We start from the raw sequence: 23,735 nt of genomic DNA, 5'->3' as shown, positions 1-23,735 counted from the left end.
AACTCCTTGCATCATCTTCCAGCTTCTTCCTAGCTCATGCCTTGCTTTCCTTGGGTTCAGTGAACAGTGAGATACAACGAGACAACTGGCATAGTCGGCAGGATTGAACATTGAGACAGTGGGGAGTCCCTGTGAGCCCATGGGAGTGGGTGGGCTGGAATGGAGAGCTGAAATGTCACCTGAAATGAAGAGCTGAAACTCACCCACAGCAGCAGTAACCTTTTGTCATTGCTGATTAGTCCCCACCATCAGGAACACACCTAGAGCCAACAAGGCTTGACTTATTACTTGCTGCAGCAAAGACTTCCCATCAGGGGATTCTGTGGGGTGTCTCCAAGGGGAAGAGTTAAGGAAGGGGTGTTTATAAGGTTGTGGGGGCTGAAGTGAGTCAAAGAATGGTCTTTGGCAGAGACTGGTCAGAATTTTCAAAACAGGAAGTTGCTGGAACAGTCAGAGATTCTATGTTAAGAATACAGGAGAATTACTATTAAATCAGTTTGTCTGTGGTTTTCTCTTGGAACATGTGGGTCTAAATTAGAAGTCCCCAACCTCCAGGATCTACTGATGATCTGAGGTGGAGCCAAAGTAATAATAATAGAAATAAAGAGCACAATAAATTTAGTGCACTTGAATCATCCCAAAACCATCCTCCACTCCTGGTCCATGGAAAACTGTCTTCCATGAAACCAGTCCCTGGTGGCAAAAAGGTTGGGGACAGCTGCTCTAAATAAATACATGCGTGTTTACAAGTGTGAGTTTAATCTGAGATGGACATCACAGCTTGGTCAGAAACGGTTACCTGTTTTGTAAGTCAGGATGCTTTTTAAACTGTGTTCCCAGTTTCAGTTCTCAGTCCTATCTTTATCTTACAGACCCCAGCAACTTGGTTGCCCTAAGAGGGTCATTTTCTTCTCTTCACTCCACTGGTGAGGGTCTGCCTTTCTGCTGCTGCTACCATCTCTGGCCACCAGGGGGCAGCAGGGCAGCAGCCATGGACTCAAGACCCAGAGGGGACTAAGCACAGCCAGGCAAGGGAGCTGAGCCAGTGCTCAGATTGAAGGGATAGGTCTGAAGCTCTGCACAGCTCTATTTGCTTTCCTTTCCTTCCAGGGATACCAGGAACGTGGAGAAAAAGGCGGAGGGAAATGGAGAGTGAGGGAAGAGGGAAACTGAAGGAAAGGGGATCTGCAGAGCTGGCAGCTGGGTCCTCTGCCGCTCCCATCTTTTCCTGCCATCCCTGGTCCTAGTCTGACCTCCTGGCAGCCCCTCCTGGTCCTTCTCTTTCTCCCGCAGGTTGGTCATCCACCTGTGGCCTTTCTACTCCAGGGATCTACGTGGTACCTGCCGGGACTGCTCCTCCCCCTCAGCCTTCTCCCTCAACACAGATGTGAACACACATACACTAGCACAGGCTGTCTGATGACTTTTAATTTCCTCCCCCACATTGTGCAACTGATTTGGTCACAAAGGCTGGTCTAACAGCTTAATCCCACAATGAAGTGGGACTTTTCATGTGGCTGCTGATTTGGAATTTGGCTCCAGGACATAAATCTGAGGATACAGAGGGGTAGAATATCCACCTACTAAAGAAACCTAGAAACAACTGGGGTTAGATAGCTTTTCAGGTTACTACCCCAGCTCCCTACCACTTCCTTTCTTGACTCTACAAACTCAACACCTGACATCTCTGCAGTTGTGAATTCACAGCAGAGTGGGAGTGGGGAGGGGCCTGGACAAGGGCCTTCCCACCCCCAGGCCAGGCGAAAGATGCTCTAGGAAAATCACTGAGGGAGTCTGGGGTGTATCAGTTCAGACTCTCAGCAGGAAAGATGGGGCACGAATTGGTCACTCTGGGATAGTTGAATGAAGAGACTCTTACAAAAGTGTGGTCTGCTGTGCGAGTCAATGCATGAGGCAGGGCACCCAGGGCCGGTGCTCTGAGACAACCTGGAGGGATGGGGTGGGGAGGGAGGTGGAAGGGAGTTCAGGGTGGGGGACACATGTATACCTATGGTCGATTCATGTTGATATATGGAAAAAGCCATCACAATATTGCAAAGTAATTATCCTCCAATTTAAGTAAATAAATATTTTTTAAAAGGAGTCTGGCAAAAGAATGTGTGGTCTGGTGTTTGTGGGGAGTCTGTGCAGAGCGGCACAGATGTCAGGTTGTCAGGGCCAGGGAAGCAAGGGCAGCAGGAGAGGGCTGGGGCAGTCCTGGAGATGACCCACCGGCCCCTTTCCGCCTCACCTTGCCCCACACCCAGAGGAGAGGGGCACCCCAAGGATGGGGAGCAGGGTCCTGCCAGCACTGAGGGAGAGGAGGAGGGAGCAGTAAATTCAGAAGGCAACTGGAACTTTAAACTGGACTGAACTTTAGTTGTTACCCAAGAGTGACTCAAAGTTTTGGAGTTTGCCAAATATGCAGTTCATGGATGGAAAGGGAAATTAGACATTACTGAGCAGAGAGCATCGATGAGAGGAAAGTGAAAGTTGCGTGTCTGTGCCTTACAGCACGCTCATTGTTCAGTAAACTTGGAAAGGCGGTATGATCAGTTCCATTTCACAGATGAAGAAACTGAGTTTGCAATCACAGAGCTGATGGTAGCTGAACTGGGCCGGAACCCTGCTCTTCCTGCCTCAGCTTTCCTGTGTCCCCCGACCTCTTCCTTTCCCTGAAGAGTGAATGGGGAGCTCCCAGGTCAGAAGCCAAGATGCACCTCCCTCCCACCCACACCACCCAGGCTTCTCCCCAGGATGCCTGCCCCAGGCCTTCCAAGGTGAGTGATCCTCCCAGCGGGTACAGACCAGCACTGAGGAAGGCAGCTGAGGCAGCGGAAGGAGTCAGAGAGCCCTGGTCTCATGTTTAGTCTCCGCACTAATCACTGCTTGGCCTCGGGCAAGGCACAGCCCTCTCTGGGTCTCCAGGCCCTCCATGCAGCCAAATAATCCTGGGGGTCCCTGTCAAGAGAAAAAACTGATTCTAATTGGGCATGTCTCCCAAGAGACTCACATGCTGTTTCTCAGTGGTGTTTAGGAGTAACAGCCCCAGGAAGTGATGTCAAATTTGAAAGGTGAGGAGCAGGGCAGGAAGGCCCAGAAGGTAGATGCAGGGGAGATATTTTGGGGCAGACAGATGCCCTGGTCACTGCCGGACAATGGTATAGGGCAGCCATTGTGCTGGGAATGAAAAATCCTTTTCTGACTTCAAGGGCTGAAAATAGTCATGGGTGAGCCCCTGGGAGTTGACGTGGTCTGGTCCATTGTTCCTGGCTGAGATGGGGTTGGGACTGGACACCTGGTTGACTTGAAGCCAAGACAAGGGCAAGCCTTCTTGAAGAGGCTGGGGCCACTGAGGGGTGGATGGGCAGAGCCAAGGTCATTGCATATGGGGAAATTGGAAACTGAGATCCAGAGAGGAAAAGGAGATTCACCATGTCACATGGCACAGCAGAGGAGGATGAGTTTGGTTTCTGGGGCTCATTTCCCTCACCCTCACACCCTCCACCTCAAGCACATACCCATGGGGAAGGCAAATGCATCCCTCACCTGTCACCCCAGTCACTGCTGGCCAAGCTCCAGCCTCACCCCACAGAGGGAAGAAGCGTCTGACGTTCAGCTGGCTCTACTCCAAGGCACCATGTGGTACCAGTGGAGTCACTTCATCTTTCTGCTCACTTGATGCCAGGGGAGACCCACTGCCCCACTCTAGTTCTCAGAACTGAGGGCTCATGGGTCCTAGCAATGCCTGGGGGGACAGCTGTTAGCTCTGTCTTTGATGAAAAATCTAGGCTGCTGATGCCCTAAGTTAGGGAGAACTGGTGTGTGGGAGGCAAGGTCTCCAGCCTCTACAGAGTGACCCAGAGAGGGCAGGCATATGGACTCAGGTCACACAGCAAAAACTGGCCATCCGTTGCCTGCTCTGGTCCAGCTCCAGGTTGGTCCTCCAGCCCTGGGTCTCTGATTCTTGGATAAACCGAGGAGTGCCTGCAGTGCCCTGGTGGGGACCACCAGTCAAGAAGAAAGAGCCAAGTCTTGCTGCCAGAGGGGGGGAGCCCTTTGGAAGACCAAGGGCATCCTGTTCATCCCCTCCCATTGTCACTTCTCCCTGAAGCCCTTCCACAGCCCATCACCCAGACAAGGCTCTGTAAACACACACGAGCTCACGAGCCTGAGTGCCACCCAGTGCCAGGCAGGGCAGAGGGTGGTCCCACCCTCAACCCAGGATGGCCTGCTCCCTTCCCCCACATCCTGAGGAAGCCTCGCCCACAGGGGACACCCTATTGTTCACTGGCCGGACACACAGTCCTTTCCTTCAAATCACTTATCCCAGTGTGGTTATATATTAAATTATGTGAACTCCAAAGGGGCAGGGGCCAGCTGGTTCGCCTCCATATCCCCGTGGCACAGTGCCCGACGTGTAAATGCTTATGTTCCAGCCTCTGATCTCAGTGCATGTGTATTGATTCAGGCCTCCCAATGCCCTACATGGGAGGTAGTGTCTCCTTCTGGAAATGAGAAAACAGAGGGGCTGCAAGATTCAGTGATTTGCCCAAGATGCCACAGCTGAAGAAAAGTGGAGACACTCAAATGCAGGTGGTCTGGGCAGAGAATTGGTGCTCTTAACCTCATCCTCACTGGAGCGCCTCTCTCATCCTGAATCACATGAAGGTTGAGGGTTGTTTACAAACTCTCCTGCCCCACAGGGACTGCAAGTGGCAGGGGACACTGGAAAGGGAACTACTCAGGGCATCGGATGGAAGTGAACTCAGTCTTGACTCCCCATTTACTGCCTGTATAACCTGGAGCAAGTCCTCATCTCTCAGAGCCTGTTCCCTCATTTGCTAACTGGGAATAATACTGTCTATCTCACATGGTAGTGGTGAAGAAATATTACAGTGGATGTAAGAGGGCCCTGCCTGGTGCCTGGGACATAGGTCAATACCTCGATTCCCTTCCTTAGGTGCCTGACTCTTACATCCACCCAAATCTTCCATGACAAGGGTGATGGTAAAGAGGTAGCTTTGGTGGCCTGACCTGCCAAGATTGGAGTAGTTGTGTCTAGAGGGCATGTTACCCAGGGCCTTTCCTAGCCTTTGGAGGGTCAGAGTGTCCCTCTTGGGCCCCAGGACTACTGCCAACGAGAGAAGAGACCTCTATGTGCCAGGGCCCCTGCCCCCGCTGCATGGAGCTCCCTGAGCTGAGCTGCTGCTGGCCGGTCAGCAGGCGTTTCCTCCTCCCAGTTGTTCCCCTACCACCCCAGTGCCCCAAGTCCCTGGCTTTAGCTCCCTAGCTCCGTCAGAGGCGGGAAGAGCTGGGGTGGTGGGGGTGACGGCAGGATTCCCACAGAGGCACTGACCTGCACTGAACGGAGCGGGAGCGGAGCAGCTGGGGCGGTCCAAGCCCCTGGCGTACAGCCAGGCGCCACGCTGACCTGCCAGGTGACCTTGGGCAAGGCCCCGCCCCTCTCTGGCCTTAAGTCTGTGGCTGAGTTGATAGTCCCCAGGGTCCGTCAGGGGCTGCGCCCTGTCACACTGGCCTTCCGGAGTCAACAGCCCCAGGAAGTGATGTCAGGCTGAGGAGGTGGGGAAAGGGCAGGGAGGCCCACAGAGTAAGAGGAGATATTTTGAGAGCAGACAGGTCCCTCCACGTCACTGCTGGACAATGGTCTGGGGCCAGGAGTGGAAAATTCTGCTCTTACTTTGGCTGAAAATAGTATAAGGCAACAGGGTCGGGAACCCACCCTCAAGGAGGGTGGCCTGCCCACTGAGCAGCAAGGCCCAATGTCCACAACAAGGGGCCAGGCAGTCTGACCAGGGTCCAGAGATGGGGCCCTGGGCCTGTCCATGGTTCTCTTAGGGTCTCCGTTCCCCACCCCAACCAGTGTCGGCCACAGGATTGGATGGTGAGTAAAATCCTCCTGTCCCGTAGGTCCTGTGTCCTTAGACATCTCCAGGCACTGGTTTCAAGGAAGGCTTCCTGAGGCTAGGCCATAGTGTGGTCTTCATGTGCTGCGGACACTGAGTCCTCAGTTCTCAGGGTCTCAGGACAGCTGCTGGAGGGGTAAGTGGGCAGGACATGAAAGGTGTGGGGACCAGGGGAACTTGGGCCCATGGGACACAGTCCCATCCCCAACTGCAGATGGACATTCAAGGGCCCCCAAAGTCATGACATATAACTCCCTGACTCTGGGTCTGAGCAGGGCTGAGGGAGTCAGAGCTCAGCATCAACACTCCTGGTCAGTAGAGCATCTCACCTGGGTAGAGGCTCCTTATAAACTGAGATGGGCTTCAGCCTGAGCAGCAGCTGGTAGGAAACTCAGGCCTGCAAGAAAGGTTCAAGGACAGACTCTAAGAGATCATCACAAAGATAATCATATGGATCCCAGCTATATTAACAGAAGTAACCTAGAATGCGGGAGGTGAGCATTCCACACTACTTTGGGCAAGTCACCCACATTACACAATGCAGAGTAATGGTCGGGGTCATGGCTCATGACAGGTCCCTGTCACACGGGGGAGCCCTGGAGCTAGACCCTAAATAGGGCAACCCTGAGGGTGCCGTTTTGACGAGGCAGAGTGGGAAGGGTGGAGAAGTCACTGGAGGTAGGTGGAGGCGGAGTGGGGAAATCAGGCAGAGAGGGCCCATCAGGGAAGGGCTTTCCCAGAGGGAGAGAGAGATAATTCTTATTCTTGAAGTTAAAAGTGAGGTCAGTTTTGCCTTGAAAGTGAAAGTGAAGTCGCTCAGTCATGTCCGACTCTTTGCGACTCCATAGACTGTAGCCTACCAGGCTCCTCTGTCCATGGGATTTTCCAGGCAGGAATACTGGAGTGGGCTGCCATTTCCTTCTCCTATTCCTGCCCAAAGGCTGGAGCTAGCTGGCACCTGCACTTTCATGTTCTTCTCTGATAAAGTGTTCTTCTCGGAGTCCTGCCACTCCAGGAGGCTTTCCCTGATGCACAGTCCACAGCCCCAACCATTCATGTTATCCAGCGGGGTGCTACAGAAACTTCTACCTGCTCACAAGCGCCAACTGCTAAATTTTCAGGCATTTTGCAAGGAGGCTGACATTCCACTGGTAGTCTGAAGCTGGCCCTGGTAGGATTATTTGTACCACAGCTATTGGCAGTGTTTACAAATCAGGGATTCCCTGCACCCTCTCTGGACAGTCAGTTAAATGGTTTAACATTTATCAGCACTTAATGGTTATTGCCATTAAATCCTAAACTGGGGGGACCCTAAGGACTGGGACCCTCTGCAGCCAGCAAAATCAGGCAGAAAAGTCAGTTAACTTTAGAGTAGAGGAGGCTATTCCTCATATGAGACCACCTCTAAGGCAGCTGGTGGGAAGCCAGGCAGCAGAAAAGAGCAGGTTGGAAAAAGGACAGCAGTGTGCACAGCGAGAGCTCCCCAGGCTGTAACCCCATCCTCCAACTATACAACGGGGCCTGGCTCAGCAGTAACAATACCTTTAGTATCAGTTTATATCATCATAAACTGTTTGTGATGGATTTATGACTTCAGTTTCCAGACATGCATCCCTTGGACTGAGGGTACTCCTCAGAGCCAAGCCCAAGGTGGCACTCAGACCACTCCGACTCATCGTGGGAACCGCTGGCTCAGCCCTTACCCCTTACCAGGGTCCTCTGGTCAACCTGCAACCCCACCCCTCCCAGGCAGCTCAGGCCCAGGCTTGGCTGTGTGACCTCAGGAAGTCGCTTTCCTCTCTGAGCCTGTCTCTCCATTTGACTTGATTAGGCTGGAGCCCAGCCTGGGGACCCTGGCAGGCACAGCCAGGTATTTATGTGGGAGTTAGGCCAGGGCTGGCATTGTCCCTGAACTCCCTTCTTAAGACCTTACTCCCTACTCCACACATACAAATGGTGACTAAGGGTGTGGGGACCGCCACACTTTCTGGACCACAGAGAACAGGCTGAGTCCCGCTCAAATGACAGAGCACTGGGGTCACAGCTCCCTTGACCACCCTGCCTGAGTCGCTGATGGTGCATATGTGGGGAGACTGTCCCGTTTGAACAAGTCTACAGCCCCATCTCATGTAAACCTGAACTGGGGTTCAGCTCCTACAGCCAGACGTCCTTAGTGTCAGCGCCACTACCAGCCAGCGAGGACTCTGTCCCCCTGGAGTTCTCACGGCTGGCCGAGTCTTCTGTTCTGTCAGCGTGAGCTCCGTAGGACCTGTGCAGGCCCAGCCGGTGGCGAGCCTGGGTGGGAGGCGTGGGGTCTGTGGGTGGCTTGGCATCCCGGGCAAAGCGCACAAGCCTCTGCCCAGCCAGGAAGTAGAGCACGGGGTCGAGGCAACTGTTGGCGCTGGCCAACGGCCGGGTGACCTTGTAAGCCAAGTTGATGGCGTCGAGGGTGCGGCAGCTGAGGTCCAGCGAGCGGAAGGAGTAGTAGAGGGTGCGGGTGACGTGGAAAGGCAGGAAGCAGAGGACGAAGACAGTCAGCACAATGGCGATGGTGCGCACGGACTTGCGCTTGGCCCGTGGCAGGCCGCCGGTGGTCCCGTAGGCCGGCTTTAGCAGCCGCCGAGCCATGAGTACGTAACAGACCAGGATGACGGCGAAGGGCACCGCAAAGAGCAGGCTCAGCATGACAGAGCTGTAGGCCACGAAGTGGCTGAAGAGCTCGGGTGCCGAGGTGTCATGGCAGATGATGCGGTCGCCTCGGGTGCTCGTGGTGACAAAGTACAGCACAGGGGCCTGGCAGGACAGCACCAGCACCCACACGGCGAACGCCACCCGGCGGGCGTAGCGGGCCCGGCCCCAGCGCAGCGAGTGCAGCGGGCGCAGGACGCCCAGGCACCGGTGCACGCTGATGCACGTGAGGAACAGGATACTGCAGTAAAGGTTGGTGTAGAAGAGGAAGCGCACCAGCTTGCAGAGCACGGTGCTGAAGGGCCAGTGGTCACCTTGGGCGTAGTAGTAGACCAGCAGGGGCAGGGAGGCGGCGTATAGCGCATCCGACACGGCCAGGTGGAACATGTACGTGGTGGAGGCGTTCCAGGTCTTGAGGCGGCACAGGAAGACGTAGAGCGCCGCGGCGTTCAGACACAGCCCGAGCACGCACACCACGCCATAGGACACGGGCAGCAGCACGTACTTGAAGCTCTCGTTGAAGCGGCACTTGTAGTCCAGCTCATCCCCATCCCACGTGCCATTGGCGGTGCCATTCCAGGTGTCCGGGCCTGTGGCCATGGCCCTGAAGGGAAGCAGGGATGGGGGTGGGGTGGGGTGGGGTGGGGGTGGAGAGAACAACCATCAGGGTCATGGACTGCCGGGGCCCCAGCAGGGAGGCCTGACACACCCGCCTGACCCAGGCCACGAGGGACCCCAGGTGACTACAGACACCTCCGTTGGGATCTGCCCAACCACATTCAAGGCTTTTATTGCATCTGATCTGCCCCTCTCTGTGGACACAGAGGGCCCAGAACCTTGGAACCCTGGGACCTTTATAATTCTAACAATTTAAAAGGGGTAGGCAAACTGAGGGACAAATCCAGCCCACCAGTCTGTTTCTGTAAATAAAGCTTTATTGGAACACAGCCATGACCATCTGTTTCTGCAGCACTGAATAGTTGTGGCAAAGACCATATATTCCTCAAAGCCTAAAATACTTAGCATGTTGCCTTAAAAATTTTTTTTTCTTTTTTTGGTGTTTGAGAACCTCAGGAATAGAGTTCCAGATCTAGGAGTCTGCCTAGGGCAGCTCATACCTTTCTGGAGGCATTAGGAAGTTCTTTTATTTGGCCTGTCTTTCCATTCTCTGGGAGGCTCCGGCCGTGCGCCTAGTATTTTGGCATTTGAGGGAGTTTTGTAAGGGTCTCCCTCTTTAGTTATTCAGTCACCTCTTCAGCAAATATTTTTTAGGAACTCCTATATTCTGGTACTTTCTGCATCTGTAAACAGCAGTCCTGTTCCCTGGCCTCTGAGGCCACCAGATGGAGCAGTGACCTTCCTAAAGATTGCAGGCAAGTCTGGGGTGGAGATGGGAATAAGGGTAATGGGGAACTTCTGTGGGGCAAACTTAGCTTCCTCTAGGCCTGCCCTGCTTCTCTCCATACATCACCACCACCTCGACCTTCTCCTTGTTCCCAGTGAGCATATAATGCAGCTATGGCGCCTCACCCAGACAGAGAGCACCTGGAGATCAGGATGCGACCTTACTCCTCCCCCCATCTCTCCAATGTGACCAAGAAGAGCTCTCTCAGACTATCCCAGTCTGGAGGGCAAAGATGTGCCCAAAGGTCTCAGAAGGCAGGCTGGGAGTCATAGCAGAACTCCCCGATTATGGGGCTGTGCAAGTGGCTCCCTAGTGAGTGCAGAGGGCTTGTGCCCTGTGTGTGGGTGTGTCTGGGAGGACACAGAAGGCAGATGATGTGTGAGTCCTCTTCACCCTGAGAATCTGGGGCTGTGTAATCCCTCCTATTTTGGAACCCCAGGATTCTGAGAGGCTGGGACTCAGAGATTCTATGGGGCCAATGATATCCATTCCCTTAGATGCTGAGATTCCCGCCCAGCCAGGCCTCCCAAAAGCAGCTCAGGGCCCATGAAGTTGAGATCAGAGTGGCTGAGGGACAATTGGCTCTTCAGCTCCCTTCTTTCCCCCAAACTCTCCCTCCTCTATCTTCCCTGACTGCTACTGTCAGCAAAGATACAACTAGGAGACAGGGAACCTGCCCTCATGACCTTGCTCCCACGGACACAGGTTCCTCCCCAAGGAGCCAGGGGAGATACAGGATGAGAAGGTACGTATGAGATTAGGGGCCACTGGCAGGGCCAAGCTGCTAGGACCCCTGTTGACTCAGGAACCGGCATTAAAGCATTTCCTGCATCCCACCCAGCTCCTTGCAGCCGTGTCACCTCCACCCTTGCTGCTAGAGCCCCTCTATCGGTCTCCCTGTCTCCAGCCTCAGTCCCCTCCATCCAGAGGGATCTTTGGAAAAGAGAAAGTCATTCCTCTGCTGGAAACCTGCTGTGGCTCCTGTCTGATCTCAGGAGAAAACCCAGCTCCTCAGGCTAGTACCAGCGGTTTGTATAACCCAGCTTCTATCACCATCCGCATCCCCCGTGACCTGCCATTTCCTGAATGCACCCAACACATTTCCCCTCTCAGCCATGCTTCACGTTACTCCTTCAGACTGGAATCCCTGCATGCCCGGCATCTCCATCTGTTGAAATGACAACTCTTTATCCTAATCCAGTGATTAGGAAGAAGCTGGCCTCTGGACCCAGGCTGCCTTTGTCTCCTCATCTGTGAGGGGACAAATGAGGTGATCAACAAAATCTACGTCACAGGCCTGCTTGTGAGGGTTAGGGGAGCAATTTGTTTAAAACCTTTGGAGCCACGCTTGGCACACGGTGGGCACACTATGTTACAAGCTTTGAGGCTCAGCTCAGCTGTGGCCTTCTCCTGACCTCTTTGGGAAGCCCTCTCAGACCACGAGCAGAGGAGCAACAGAAGGTCCTGGAGGTTGTGGAGCAGGTGAACGTGGTGGGCCAAGGCAGTGACACCCCATGCTGGGGCCAGGCCTGGGGACCTCATGAGGGGAGAGGTCTGAGAGCTGTTTAGGAGGGAGTCTGGGTGGAGGAGGGGCCAGGACGCCTCAGGTTCAGGGGTCAGGAGGAGAGGGAACTCAGTGTCAGACACGGTAAGTGTGGGGTGCCCCAAAGGGGTGTCATGGGCTGGGATCACCAGATCTGAAGCACTGAGAGGTAGGCAGAGGTTGCTAGCTCACAGGAGCTGCAGAAGGAGCCTGGAGGCCCAGGTGCGAGGCTGAGGGTCTATGGAGGGCCACACTCCCCGGGGGACACTGGCTTGGGGTGTCCAGCTCTGCCACAGAGCCCTAGGTGACCTCAGGAATTTCCTGCCCTCCTGAGGGTCATACCTCCCGGGTGCTGAATCCCCTGGCCTGGTAGCACTGTGATGCCAACACTTCCCTCATTAGGTGCTGTGACCACTGGGCGTGCTCAGGGTGCCCCCCCGCCCCAGCCCCACCTCCACACCGCTGCTCTGCTCCTGCCCCAGTGCTGAGGCCTGGCAGGTCACTCCTCAGAGCGAGGGTCAGGGCCTTCATCTTCCCTTCATGTCAGCATACATAGCTGGTTACAGAGTTCCTCGGTAACTACTCACAGTGGAGTCTCTGACCCCGATGCAGGGGTGGAAACTTCAGTACGTCTCTCATGAACCAAGGGAGCTGCTCTTTCCACCTGTTTTAAGACATCCTGGCCTCCACCCTCCCAAGGCAGCTAGGGACTCTATCATCACAGACCCTGTCCAGACTGACCCCGCCTGCCCTCTCCCTCCACAGTCCGGCCCGCCAGCTTGTGCGTACAACTTCCCTCCCCACCCCTCTGACTGGCTCCTGCTTACCGAGCAGGCCAAGTCTTCAGTCCTCTCCCTCGGCCCTTCCTACTGCCCCTCCTGACCCCTGATACCCTTGGGGCCTCACTCCCAGCAGCCCGGGACCAGCTCCCACCTAACTTGGTCCAGCACCACTCAGCTTCCCCTCTGTGCCTGGTTCTGGCTGGCCCTGACCTCAAGCGCTCTGAGTGTGGTGGGAGCCGTGAGCCGTGTGAGAGCCCTGACAGGCTTTGTGTGCCACTGTTGCTGCTGTCTGGAAAGCCTTTCCTGACCCACTCACACGGCACTCCACCCATCCCTCAAGACTCTTCTCAAATCTCATCTTATCTCCAAGGCTCTTTCCCTGCTTCACTAACCCCCCAGGGCATTCCATACATCCTGCTGGGGATTTGTGTCTCCACCCTCTATCCCAACACATTCCAGGAACTCCTATCTGATTCTTTTCTCTGGCCCTGTCCTCCAGCTAAAGGCCTGATCCAAAGCAGGCATGACATGAATGAGAGAACGAAGGAATGAGTGAAGCAACCTCAAGAGGCTATGGGAGCCCAGAGCAGGCTAAGCTTTACGATATTGGTCTCCTTTCAGCGGACAATGACACTGAAGGATTGCTCAGCTGCTGACCCTAGGTGGCCAGGGGTCACACCAGCTCTCCAGGGGCCCAGTCCACCTGAGGCCTGCTCCTGCCCCAAGCAGACCCCTGCACTGGCTCTTTTTTCAAGAACCCTGCCCTTCTCTGGACAGATCAGGGAAGAGACAGAGGGAAGGAAACTGGACCCAGGGATTCTGAAGATGGGTCAGCTGTCTGATCTACATTCCTCTATCTGACACCTCTCTGGCTCAGGTCACGGGGTCAGGAGCTCCTGATTCTGGACTGCCACCCTCTTCACTTTGTAGGGACCAAGTCTGGGTTGAGCAGCTTCCCCTGGAGCACCCTCATTTCATTCCTGACCACATTCCTCAGCAGATACTGCCATAGAAGTTAGGCTACTTGTTTAAGGTCACACTGCCAAGTATTGGAAAAACTGGATTTGATACCCAGGGCTATCTGGCTCTGAAGCCTGAATTCATCACAGCTTGGGTAGCAGGGCATGGGTCCCCTTGATTTACCCCCAGGTCAATGTATACACATGCCTGCCCCGGCCTCCCAGCTTCCCAGGCAGCGGACCCCACCCTCTCGCGCCCATACCTGACCAGCCCCTGCTCTTGCTGTCAGGATGCTCAGCTCCAGCTCAGGTTCCTCACTCATGAATGCACAGGCCTGGACCGAGCTGCAGGGAGCTCTGTGGGAAACAGGAAAAACAGGTCCTCCAGCCTGGGGCCTCGCCCAGCTTCCAGCATTTCTCAGGGCAGGCAATGCCGTGGGCTCCAGAGACAGGGAGGTGGAGATAGCTGGGGCTCTGGGTCACAGGAAGTCAGCTAGGATGAGCCTTCCCCCGGCTGCCTCCTCTGTGCCAGCCCTGGTCTGAAAGAGGCAGAAAGTGACCAGGAGTGCTTATTCCGGTAGGCAAGAGTGTCCTCTGCCCACTCTTGCTCTGTAACTGTTTCCTTTTAGCTCACATGTTGTACAGGTGTTCCCCAGCACCCCCTTTCACTGGAGGATGGCTCTACTGGGGAGGGTCTCCCCCATATCCTACAGAGCTGAGCTGAGCTTCCAGTGCCCCCTCCCCCAGTCCCTGTTTGTGCTTCAGCCCCACAACAGGAAACACTCAATACCCTCACTTCCCAGTATGCACTTAATGGTACTGTGGCCAACACAGTTCACCTCAAGCTGAGTCTCTATCTGGAATACCCTTCCTCCCTCATCCCACCGCTAATCATTCCTCCAGGGGTGTGGTAAACACACATGGGCACACACAGGCACGGACACACCTAGATACACAGTCATATTCAGATGTACACACACACTGTCTCTCACACACAGAGTGTTAGACAGCCAGAGCCTGGAACAGCCTTTAGAAATCACCTCTGCCAAACTCCCATTTGACAGAGGAGGAAACTAGGGCCCAAGGGCTCACAATCAGCCAGAGACGGAGCCAAGAGCAACACCCAGGTCAAGATTCTGGCCCTGGTTGTATGTCTTGCCTGGGACCCCTCCCACAGAGCAGGCACGGTGCTTCGGTGAGGGGATGGTGACTGGTGGAGGAATGCCTCTGTGTGGGCAGGTCCCAGTGTCCACCAGAACCTCAGACCCATCTCAGAGAAAGAGAACATTCCTTTCCTTTTTCTCCCGGGTTCACTTCCCTGCAGTGGGGGACCAGGAGACAGCTGAAGCCAGGCTCCCAAGATGGAAGCCCATTCTAGTGTGGGGAAAGTGGAGAGAGATGGAGATGGGGGAACCACAGGAATAGGGCAAGGGGAGGGGACACCAGGAAAGGCCTTGGACCACAATTTTCCCAGTGCACCTTGCCCAGGAGTCTCAGGCTGACATGGGCCAGCCGGCTGGTAGTCAGGAGTCTAGTGACAAGGTGAAAGAGTTCTTCATCTTCTCACCTGTTCCACCTAAGGTCTCACCCAGGCTTCTCCTAAGGAGATGCCTTCACTGAAAAGGCTAAGGTAGAACATCTTGCTTTCTCTGGACAGGTGGGAGATACTAGTTCTGCTATGGGACTAGTTCCTAGCTCCCAGCTGTGGGACTCAGACAAGCCTCAGGTCCGCACTTTAACTCCCACGGGATCATTCTGGCCTGGTTGGTTATTTATTTATTTTTGGTTGAGCTGGGTCTTCGTTGCTGCGTGCAGGCTTTCTCTAGCTGCAGCGAGTGGGGCTATTTGTTGCACCGTGCAGGCTTCTCATTGCAGCGGCTTCTTTGTTTGCGGAACACGGGCTCTTCAGTAGTTGCGGCACACAGGCTCAATAGTTGTGGCACACAAACTTAGTTGCCCCAAAGCATGTGGAATCCTTCAGAACCAGGGATCGAACTTGTGTCCCTGGCATCGGGAGGCAGATTCTTACCTACTGGACCACCAGGGAAGCCCCCCTCTCCTGCTCTTTGGCTTGGTTGTGTCTTTTGACTTGACACACACCAAGAGTCAAACCCAGTTCGGGGGTAAACTGACCACTGCCTCCTAGATCCTCTCTTCCAGGAAGCGCCCACGGTTCTTAGTGTGAGGGAGTTAGTTCTGATTAGCTCTCCACCAGCGGGAACACGTCTTACTGGCAAGGCCCAAGATCTACTCTTCCTGGCAGTTCCCCACTGTGAAGCAGCCATGATGCTACTGTACTCATTGTACAGTGCTCATGCTTGTTAAAACAAACAAACCGCAAAAAGACAAGCCAACAAGGCCCGAGAGGGTAGCCCAAGATCTTACCCAAGGTCACCGGATAAGCCAGGGGCAGAGCAAGCCTGGCACGCAGACTCACTACCTGGCCCCTGGACCCGGCTCTGCCGCTACCCCTCACCCAACCTGCCTCTTCCTCTCCGCCTCACTCTTTCTCTCTGTGGCCCCAGGCTAGTGAGCCCAAAGCCAGGAAGAGTGGCTGGGGCAGTTCCCAAACTGGTTACATATTTTTCAGGGTGGCTGGACAGCATTCCAGCTTCTCCACTCGGGTGGCTCTGGAATGTATTGCCTGCTTGCCACCCACCTGGCTGGCCCTGTCCAGTCCAGCAGGGGAAAGTGATCTGTCATCATTCTGGAAACTCCTGCCTTTGCAGGAGGTGAGGTGCTGTGAAGGGAAAGCCCTGGACCCAGAACCACTGAGGGGCAGCAGAGGGCACTGGGCAGAGGCGAGGTCCCATTTCTTCCATTCCCAGACGTGAGACCTGGACAAGCCTCAGCTCCACAACCTAACTCTCAGTTTCCTTGCAATCTAAGAACAGTACGTGCCTCGTAAGTTTCTCAAGATAACTAAAGGAGGTGATTTAGATTTTGTGAAATAATTAAAAGAGTTATGATTTTAGCAGGTGAAGAAGGTGGGCAGGATGTGGGTATTCCAAGAAGATAACAGTGGCAGGAAACGCATGGTATTATGGGCAGAGTAGCAAGGTGACAGCCAGACTGGCCACAGATCAAGGCTCTCACACTGAAGGCCATCCTCAGAAGGGAGAGCAACCTAGGCACCCCCAGCAAGACGTAGACCTCACCACACCCCTTCACTCAGTCACCCCTTACAGAGGCTGCTGTATCTGTACCTCTGTCTGTGTGGGGCGCTTGGGGACTCTGAGGTGGGTCAGACCCTTCCACGATCTTGAGCTCAGTGTCAAGGTTGAGGGTGGAGGAGAGAGGGCAGGGGAAGATCCAGAAATAGTCAATGACATCTTAGGGTGATCAGGGCTGAAGGAGACATGATGGCCCCTAATGGAAAGGGGGTGTGGTCAGGGAAGGCTTCCTGGAGGAGAGGACACCTCTTTTGGAAGATAGGTAGGAAATTAGGTGGGTGGAGAGAGAAGAGGAGCAAAGAGAGCAAAAACTGGGGCAGGTGATCCATAGTATTTTGGGAAACTGTCAGTTACCCTTATGGCTTGGGGCAGAGGGATGGTAAAGAGAGGGTAAGGCTGAGTTGGAGGACAGGGAGGAACTTTGGAGTCATCCTCTACCCTCTCCCAAATGTCCTCCCTGGGGCTGAAGGCTCGTAGGTGCCCAGCTTTGCCTGGTATGCTTTCTGCATCACAAATACTGGGGCTGGTCTGGGGAAATAGCTGAGGGGCAACCTCAGATGTTATCAGCAGGTGCTATTGCAGTGTGATGCCTCTCAGCCTCCTCTGGAGGCCCTGGGTCTCTGGAGCCCCTTCTGGAATCTCTCTCCCTCTTGGGAGTCCTCAGGATCCTGACTGTGGGGGCCACCCATTGGCGTTGAGCTCAGAACATCTGAGTGTGTGGGTCTCAGAGGTCAGCCAAGCTGGTTCTCCTGCCTTACAGATAAGGAAACTGAGACCACTTCCTTAAACAGAAGGGCCTTATCCAGGTCTGGTGTTTGAATTATTGTCAGTGCGGGGTTAAGTTCCCCCCAGACAACCTCCAGGGCAAGACTCCAAACCAGCTGGCCCACCTCTGACACAATCCAGCCCAGAACAGAGCTACAGAGGTATGCTGCTGACCTGAATCAGCTCAGAACCATAATGCCCTGGACTCCACCCTGATCCATCACACCCGAAGGTCTCCAGCCACACTTAAGAGGCAAGAACCCTGGGTTCAGGTTCCAACTTGGAACATCCATGCTGTGCAGCCTTGGTCAAGTCAGTTCCCCTCTCTGAGTCTCAGGTTCTTCATTGATCAAACAGGGAGAATTACTGACACATAAAAGCTCTCAGGAACCCTCTGCTCAAGAACCAACTATAGCTCTCCATGGAGCAAGACCTTCTTTTTCTATTATACACCTACTTTCTTCTGATCATTCACTTCCCCAACACTCACTGGCACCTACTCTGTGTCCAACTTGTGCTGAGTGATCTGGACAGAAAAAAAAAAAAAGCAGGCCCAGCCTGGCCTACTCCTACAACTGACCTCTAGGATGAATACAGAGGTGAGAAAGGCTCCCATAGTCAACCTCCCCGCATCAGGGCCCAACAGCTGGGAGAGGCCAGGCCTGAGGACACAAAAGTAGCCTAAGCAGAACACGTGCGTCAAAAGGTGCACCAGGGATTTCCTTAGTGGTCCAGTGGCTAAGATCCCGTGCTCCCAGTGCAGGGGGCCCAGGTCTGATCCCTGGTCAGGGAACTAATCCTTGGCCTTCCCTAGTAGCTCAGATGGTAAAGCATCTGCCTGCAATGCAGGCCTGGGTTCGATCTCTGGGTGGGGAAGATCCCCTGGAGAAGGAAATGGCAATCCACTCCAGTATTCTTGCCTGGAAAATCCCGTGGACAGAGGAGACGGGCAGGTCACAGTTCATGGGGTCGCAGAGAGTCGGACACGACTGAGTGACAAAACACACACACGCACAGGGCACTGCAGCCAGCGTGACACAACTCAAGATCCTGCACGCCTCCACTAAGGCATGGAGCAGCCAAATACGTTTAAACAAGGAACTTTAAAAATGGCGCACCACACAGACTCACGGAAGGAAGTTTGGGAAGGGGAAAGATTTCACCAGGAGCAGCGCCACCTCCTGTCACCCAAATAGCAAGGTTTCTCCAGCCCTGTGACAGCCTGAACAGATACTATCTTAGCAGCAGCTGGGTCATCAGGCCACAGGCAAGAAATAAAGACATATTTTCAGGAAGGAATTCAAACTTCCCTTCGCCTGAAAAGTAGAGGACCCGGCCTCACCCAGATGGCGATTCTGTCTTGAACGGGCAGGAAAAAGCTAGGGCAGATGGGCAGGGATCCCTGCTGTCACCTTGGCTTCGTGACCTCGGGCAAGGTATTCTCTGAGCCTCTGTTTCCTCATCTTCAAAATGGGGGTAATAATTTCCCCTTCACAGGGTTAAAACGAAAGTTGCTCAGTCGTGCCTGACTCTTTGTAACCCCATGGAGTCCATGGAATTCTCCAGGCCAGAATATTGGAATGGGTAGCCTTTCCCTTCTCCAGGGGATCTTCCCAACCCAGGGATCGAACCCAGGTCTTCTGCATTGCAGGCAGATTCTTTACCAGCTGAACCACAAGGGAAGCCCAAGAATAGAGGAGTGAGTAGCCTACCCCTTCTCCAGAGGATCTTCCCAACCCAGGAACTGAACCGAGGTCTCCTGCATTGCAGGCGGATTCTTTACCAACTGAACTATCATGGAACCCAGTATATTTCACAGGGTTGGTGGAAGATAAATTAGGGACTTTTATAAAATGTTACTGGTAAGTTGTCTCTGCAGAGAGGGCACAGGGAGAGGAAAGCAGCCAATAGTTTAAATTCCAATAATCAGCACCATCCCTCACCATTGCATTCATGTTCTAGCATCATCACAATGCATTTAGGTCTATGAATATCACACATCTCACCTGAGCATTGCACTTTACACAGGAGAGAAAGCCTAGAGATAAACCCACACACCTATGGTCACCTAATCTGTGACAAAGGAGTCAAGAATATACAATGGAGAAAAGACAGTTTCTTCAATAAGTGGTACTATGAAATCTGGACAGCTACATGTAAAATAATGAAATTAGAACACTCCCAAACTCCATACACACACACAAAATAACTCAAAAAATGGATTAAAGAATTAAATGTAATGCAGAACACTCTGAAATAAATTACAGCAAGATCTTTTTTGACCGACCCCCTAAAGTAATGAAAGTGAAAACAAAAATAAACAAATGGGACCTAATTAAACTTAAAAGCTTTTGCACAGCAAAGGAAACCATAAGCAAGACAACATACAGAATGGGAGAAAATATTTGCAAATGAAGGAACTGACAAGCGATCAATCTCCAAAATATACAAGCAGCTCATGTAGCTCAATATTTTAAATCCAAACAACCCAATCAAAATATGGGTGGAAGAACTAAGCAGACATTAGAAAACTGTGAATCAAAACTACAATTAGGTATCACCTCACACCTATCAGAATGACCATCATTTTAAAAAAATCTATAAACAATAAATACTGAAGAGGGTGTGGGGAAAAGGGAATTCTGTTGCACTGTTGATGGGAATGTAAATTAATATAGCCACTATGGAGAACAGTATGGAGGTTCTTTAAAAATCTAAAAATAGAACTACCATATGACCCAGCATTCCCACTACTGGGCATATACTCAAAGAAAATCATAGTTCAAAAAGACACATGCACCCCAGTGCTCATTGCAGCACTGTATACAAATTGAGGCTAGGACATGGAAGCAACCTAAATGTCCATCAATAGATGAATGGATGAAGAAGACATGGTACATATATATATATATAATGGAATATTACTCAGCCATAAAAAGGAACAAAATAGTGTCACTTGCATAGACAGACAGACCTAGAGGCTGTCATACAGAATAAAATAAGTCAGAAAGAGAAAAACATATACTGTTTATTGATGCTGTTCTGACCATGCCCTGCTCACAAACCTTCCATGGCTCCCTATTTGCCTTCAGGATGAAATCCAAGTTTTCATCTTGTACACCCTGAGTCCTGTAGTGCCCCAGAACACACTGTTAGGACAATCTGTGCCACCCATTCTGATGGCCTGACTGGTTTCCCGTTCTTTATAATGATGTGGCGCTCCGCTGTAGACAGGCTTTCCCTGGGGACGCTGGGGACAGGGGACAGGGCTTAGCGGCTGCTGCTGCTCCCCCAGTTCATCTCAGTGCTGTGCAGGATCCTGGCAGCACAAAAATGAGTGAGATCCAGTTCCTGCCCTCCAGGGGTTCTGAGACCTTGGGAATGAGAAGCAGGAGACAGAGACCTTAACAGTTCAGGGTAGAATCAGGGCTCTAAGACCGCAAGGGCCCAGAAGCGGCTCCAATCCAACCTGGCTAAATAAGGACGGCTTACCAGAGGAGGGGGCATCTGCGCTGGTTAGTTCTCCAACTGAGGAAGATGAGTAGAAGGGCATTTCAGGCAGTGAGCATGGACTATGGAATGGTCCAGAGGCAAGAAAGTGACTAGCATTTGCAGCAGATTACATGCATTTATGAGGATGGAAAGTCAGACAGGAGAGGTGGCTGGAGAGGGTGGAAAGGACCAGCTCTCAGATACCTTGAGTCCCAAGCCAAGGGGCTCAGATGTGATCCAGTGGAAGTCCTCTGAAAGTTTAGCCCAAAGAGCAAAATGACTGGGATTTGAATTTCAGGAAGTTATCCCCCAGGATCTCATCTTCCTAACCTCAAAGAGTGAGCCTGCCCAGGAGGACACTGGTGTTGAGCATGACCCACACAACAGCTCCTCTATAGTCCTTAAGTTCCACATCACTATTACGCCCCTTTTACAGATGAGGCTCAGAGAAGGGACATGCCTTGCTCAGGGTCACATGGTGTACAAGGCATGATGGAGGGAAGGTCTCTGGGTCTCCAGAGAGCTTTTAGGGGGCCCTGTCTGCTCAAAGACTCTCTTTCCCAATCATTTCCACCAATAGACAGCTGAGACTTTATCTGGGCCCCACCCTGGCCCTCAAAAGCTCCCATTATTCCAGCCAGATCCAAAACAAAGTGGGCACTTCAGGCTCTAAGCCCAGGGAAACTGAGGGTGCGTACTGGAAGGAACAGCCGCCATCAGCCCCAGAGACCCCAAACTGGCATTTCTGGTCCGCAGCAAGGCCTGGCCCTTGGGTCTGGCTCCTGGGGGACCCTAAGCCTGACACTGGGAGCCCTCCTTAGTGGGGTGAGAGAGGGCACTGCCTTTCTCCAGGCTGACCCTTCCTACAGCAGCCCGCCAGATTAAAAGTCCCCAGACAGAGGCTTAACTGTCCTTCCAGGCCACTGCTCCGCGCGCCACCCACCCCCCGCCCCGCCCGTCTTGCCGATGCCCAGGCGAGGCTGCCACCCAGGGTGCCCCTGGAGAGAGGGGCTCGGGACCTCCAGGGTTGGCCTGTCTCTGGCTTAGGTCCCACGCTGCGGGGGCGCCCGTACCGGAGCACAAACACAAACAAGTTCCACAGGTTCAGCTACCCGACTCCGCAGGGGCGCACACTCTCACCCAGGGACACACACACTTTCCCGAATATGCGCACTCACCCGGGGTATCCGTCCACATTCCCCGCGATCGAACTCCGGTGGAGCCCGAGCTTGACCACGGACCCGCCGGAGCTCTCACAGGGGTTCGGAGCCGTGCCTTCTCGGCCAGCCGCGCGCGCCGCTCTGCCTGCCCGGCGCCGGCCGAGTCGCCACCCCGCGCGCACACGGGCCAGCCCGCCCGCGGCCCTCTCTCCGCCCGCTGGTCCTGCCGGCGGCCCGCCCTCACCTCGCAGGGCGCTAGTCCTCACGCGGTGCCCCGACCTGGCTCCCAAGTGCTCGCGCCACCGCGGGGACACACGTGCCCGAGAGCCTCGGCCGCCCCGCCCAGCTCCCCACCCCTCCGGGTCAGGCCGGGGGCGGGCCGGACTCTGGACAGACCCAGGCACTGCCGCCGCCACCTCCTGCCAGGGAGAGACACTCCGCTACCCGCTCGGGAACACTGCAGGGCCATAGGGCGCTGCCCGGGCAGGGATGGGCGGCGACTGACCTACCGCCTGGGGACCGAGGCTCCCTGGCCTTCCTCACTGGGGTGATGAAAGGCTTTCAGAAACTTTGCTAAAGTTTTGCAAAGTTCAATGTCTCTGTGACCGCTGTCACTGCCCACCGCAGAGCTTCCAGAGAACCTGTTCAGGGACCTTGCTCAGAGCGCTGGCCTCCCATTGCCTGTGGGGAGGAAATCTGGGCGCTCAGGGTCCTGACCCTCCAGTTCTGGCAAGGAGAGTGAAGGGAGCCTCTTGTGCTCTCTCTGTGCTTAATCTCAGCCAGAAAGAGTCAATAGAAATTCCTTAAGAACAGGCTTTTTTTGGTCTGTCATCTTGAGCTACTTCCCATGAGCTGCCTTTTCAGCCTACTCCCGCCACACACATTACTCTCTTCTCTGCCCTCAACCCCATTCGGATGGCTCCTGTAGCCAGGGACCCTAGTCTATCCCTTTCCTGAACTGTGAGCTCCAGGAGACCAAGGACCAGTCAGTCTGCCTCTTTCTCCTGGTCCCAGAGGCCTCAGGAGTTGCTTAATACTTGTTGGAATGCTTGAATGAATGAATGAAAATGACCACCACCCCCTTCTCATTCTGGTCTAGGCTTGGAGAGTGCAGGTTCTGACTCAGCTTCAGCCCTGACTCTGGGAGACCTTGATCCAATTCCAGCCCTTTTGGGGCCTCCTTTTCTCTGAAATAGAGGTGATCACAGTCACCCTTCCACCAGTCAGTGTTGTTCTGTGTGGGGCTCTGGACAGTCAGTGTCTGGACCAGTGCACAGAAGGTCTGTTTCTGTGGCCGAGGAGCTTGCCCAGGGCCCTGGGACCTTGGGTCCTGCTAGGTCCCACATCAGCTGACTAGGCCTGGCTGCAGTCTTGCCAGGAGTGGGAATAGGGTGGACACACAGCTCTGTGTGGCTGGGCCGCCTCGGCAGTGCCCCAGGGACCTTCACCCAGGAGACACAAAGGCTCCTTGTCCAGCCTCCTCCATCTATTGTCCGAGTGGATCCATGCAGCTTCGAAGGGGCTAGGAATCCCTGGAGCCCCTACTTGAGGAGTCCAGGCCTTGGGGTCTCATTGTGGGGAAAGCCTCCTGGGCACTGGAGATCTCAGCCAACCCTCTTCTCGCCTCTCCCATCAGATGCCTACTGTAAATGCTATTTTGGCCCAGAGAAAAATTCCTTTGGTATCAGTATGAGGACCCAGGGCTCTGCCTCAGGTTCCAGCTTACTGGAGGGTGGCCAGCCCAGGGCTCTGCTTCTGCTCTGGTTCAACTGGCTCACTTTACAGCAGAAAAACCTGCATCCCTGAGACCCGCGGTGTCTAAGCTACCACAACAGGTAACT

The 23,735-nt window shown here is 53.9% G+C and overlaps 2 protein-coding genes across 17 annotated transcripts in view; both read right to left on the bottom strand.

Moving 5' to 3' along the window:
* P2RY6 (pyrimidinergic receptor P2Y6) overlaps window positions 1–5,566 on the bottom strand; it is a 60,059-nt gene extending 54,493 nt beyond the window's left edge. Inside the window, exon 1 of one of the 2 annotated variants that reach the window (XM_069555432.1) lies at window positions 5,360–5,566. The gene's annotated coding sequence lies outside the window, so the exon portion shown is untranslated. The remainder of the gene's footprint in view (window positions 1–5,359) is intronic. The other variant, XM_069555438.1, reaches the window with a different exon arrangement.
* Window positions 1,411–22,368, bottom strand: P2RY2 (purinergic receptor P2Y2). Of its 15 annotated transcripts, none has more exons than XR_011249454.1 (7): window positions 22,139–22,225; window positions 13,568–13,843; window positions 8,063–9,219; window positions 6,257–6,324; window positions 5,360–5,575; window positions 2,809–2,961; window positions 1,411–2,675 (listed from the first exon to the last, which is right to left on the bottom strand). XR_011249454.1 is itself a non-coding variant. In XM_069555423.1 (3 exons), exon 3 carries the CDS (start codon window positions 9,213–9,215, stop codon window positions 8,082–8,084), a length of 1,134 nt encoding a protein of 377 aa, XP_069411524.1. In that variant the 5' UTR covers window positions 9,216–9,219; window positions 13,568–13,843; window positions 21,913–22,368; the 3' UTR covers window positions 6,371–8,081. The 15 variants fall into 15 exon arrangements, 5 of the variants coding, with proteins under 5 accessions (XP_069411524.1, XP_069411523.1, XP_069411526.1 ...); XR_011249455.1 differs by having other exon boundaries at window positions 13,568–13,661; window positions 22,139–22,219; XR_011249453.1 differs by lacking the exon at window positions 22,139–22,225 and adding an exon at window positions 21,913–22,076.
* Between the last annotated feature and the right edge of the window lie 1,367 nt (window positions 22,369–23,735).

Source organism: Ovis canadensis, chromosome 15 (genome assembly GCF_042477335.2).
Source record: "Ovis canadensis isolate MfBH-ARS-UI-01 breed Bighorn chromosome 15, ARS-UI_OviCan_v2, whole genome shotgun sequence".
NCBI classification, from domain to species: Eukaryota; Metazoa; Chordata; class Mammalia; order Artiodactyla; family Bovidae; genus Ovis; species Ovis canadensis.
This window is presented reverse-complemented; position numbering and strand designations above follow the sequence as displayed.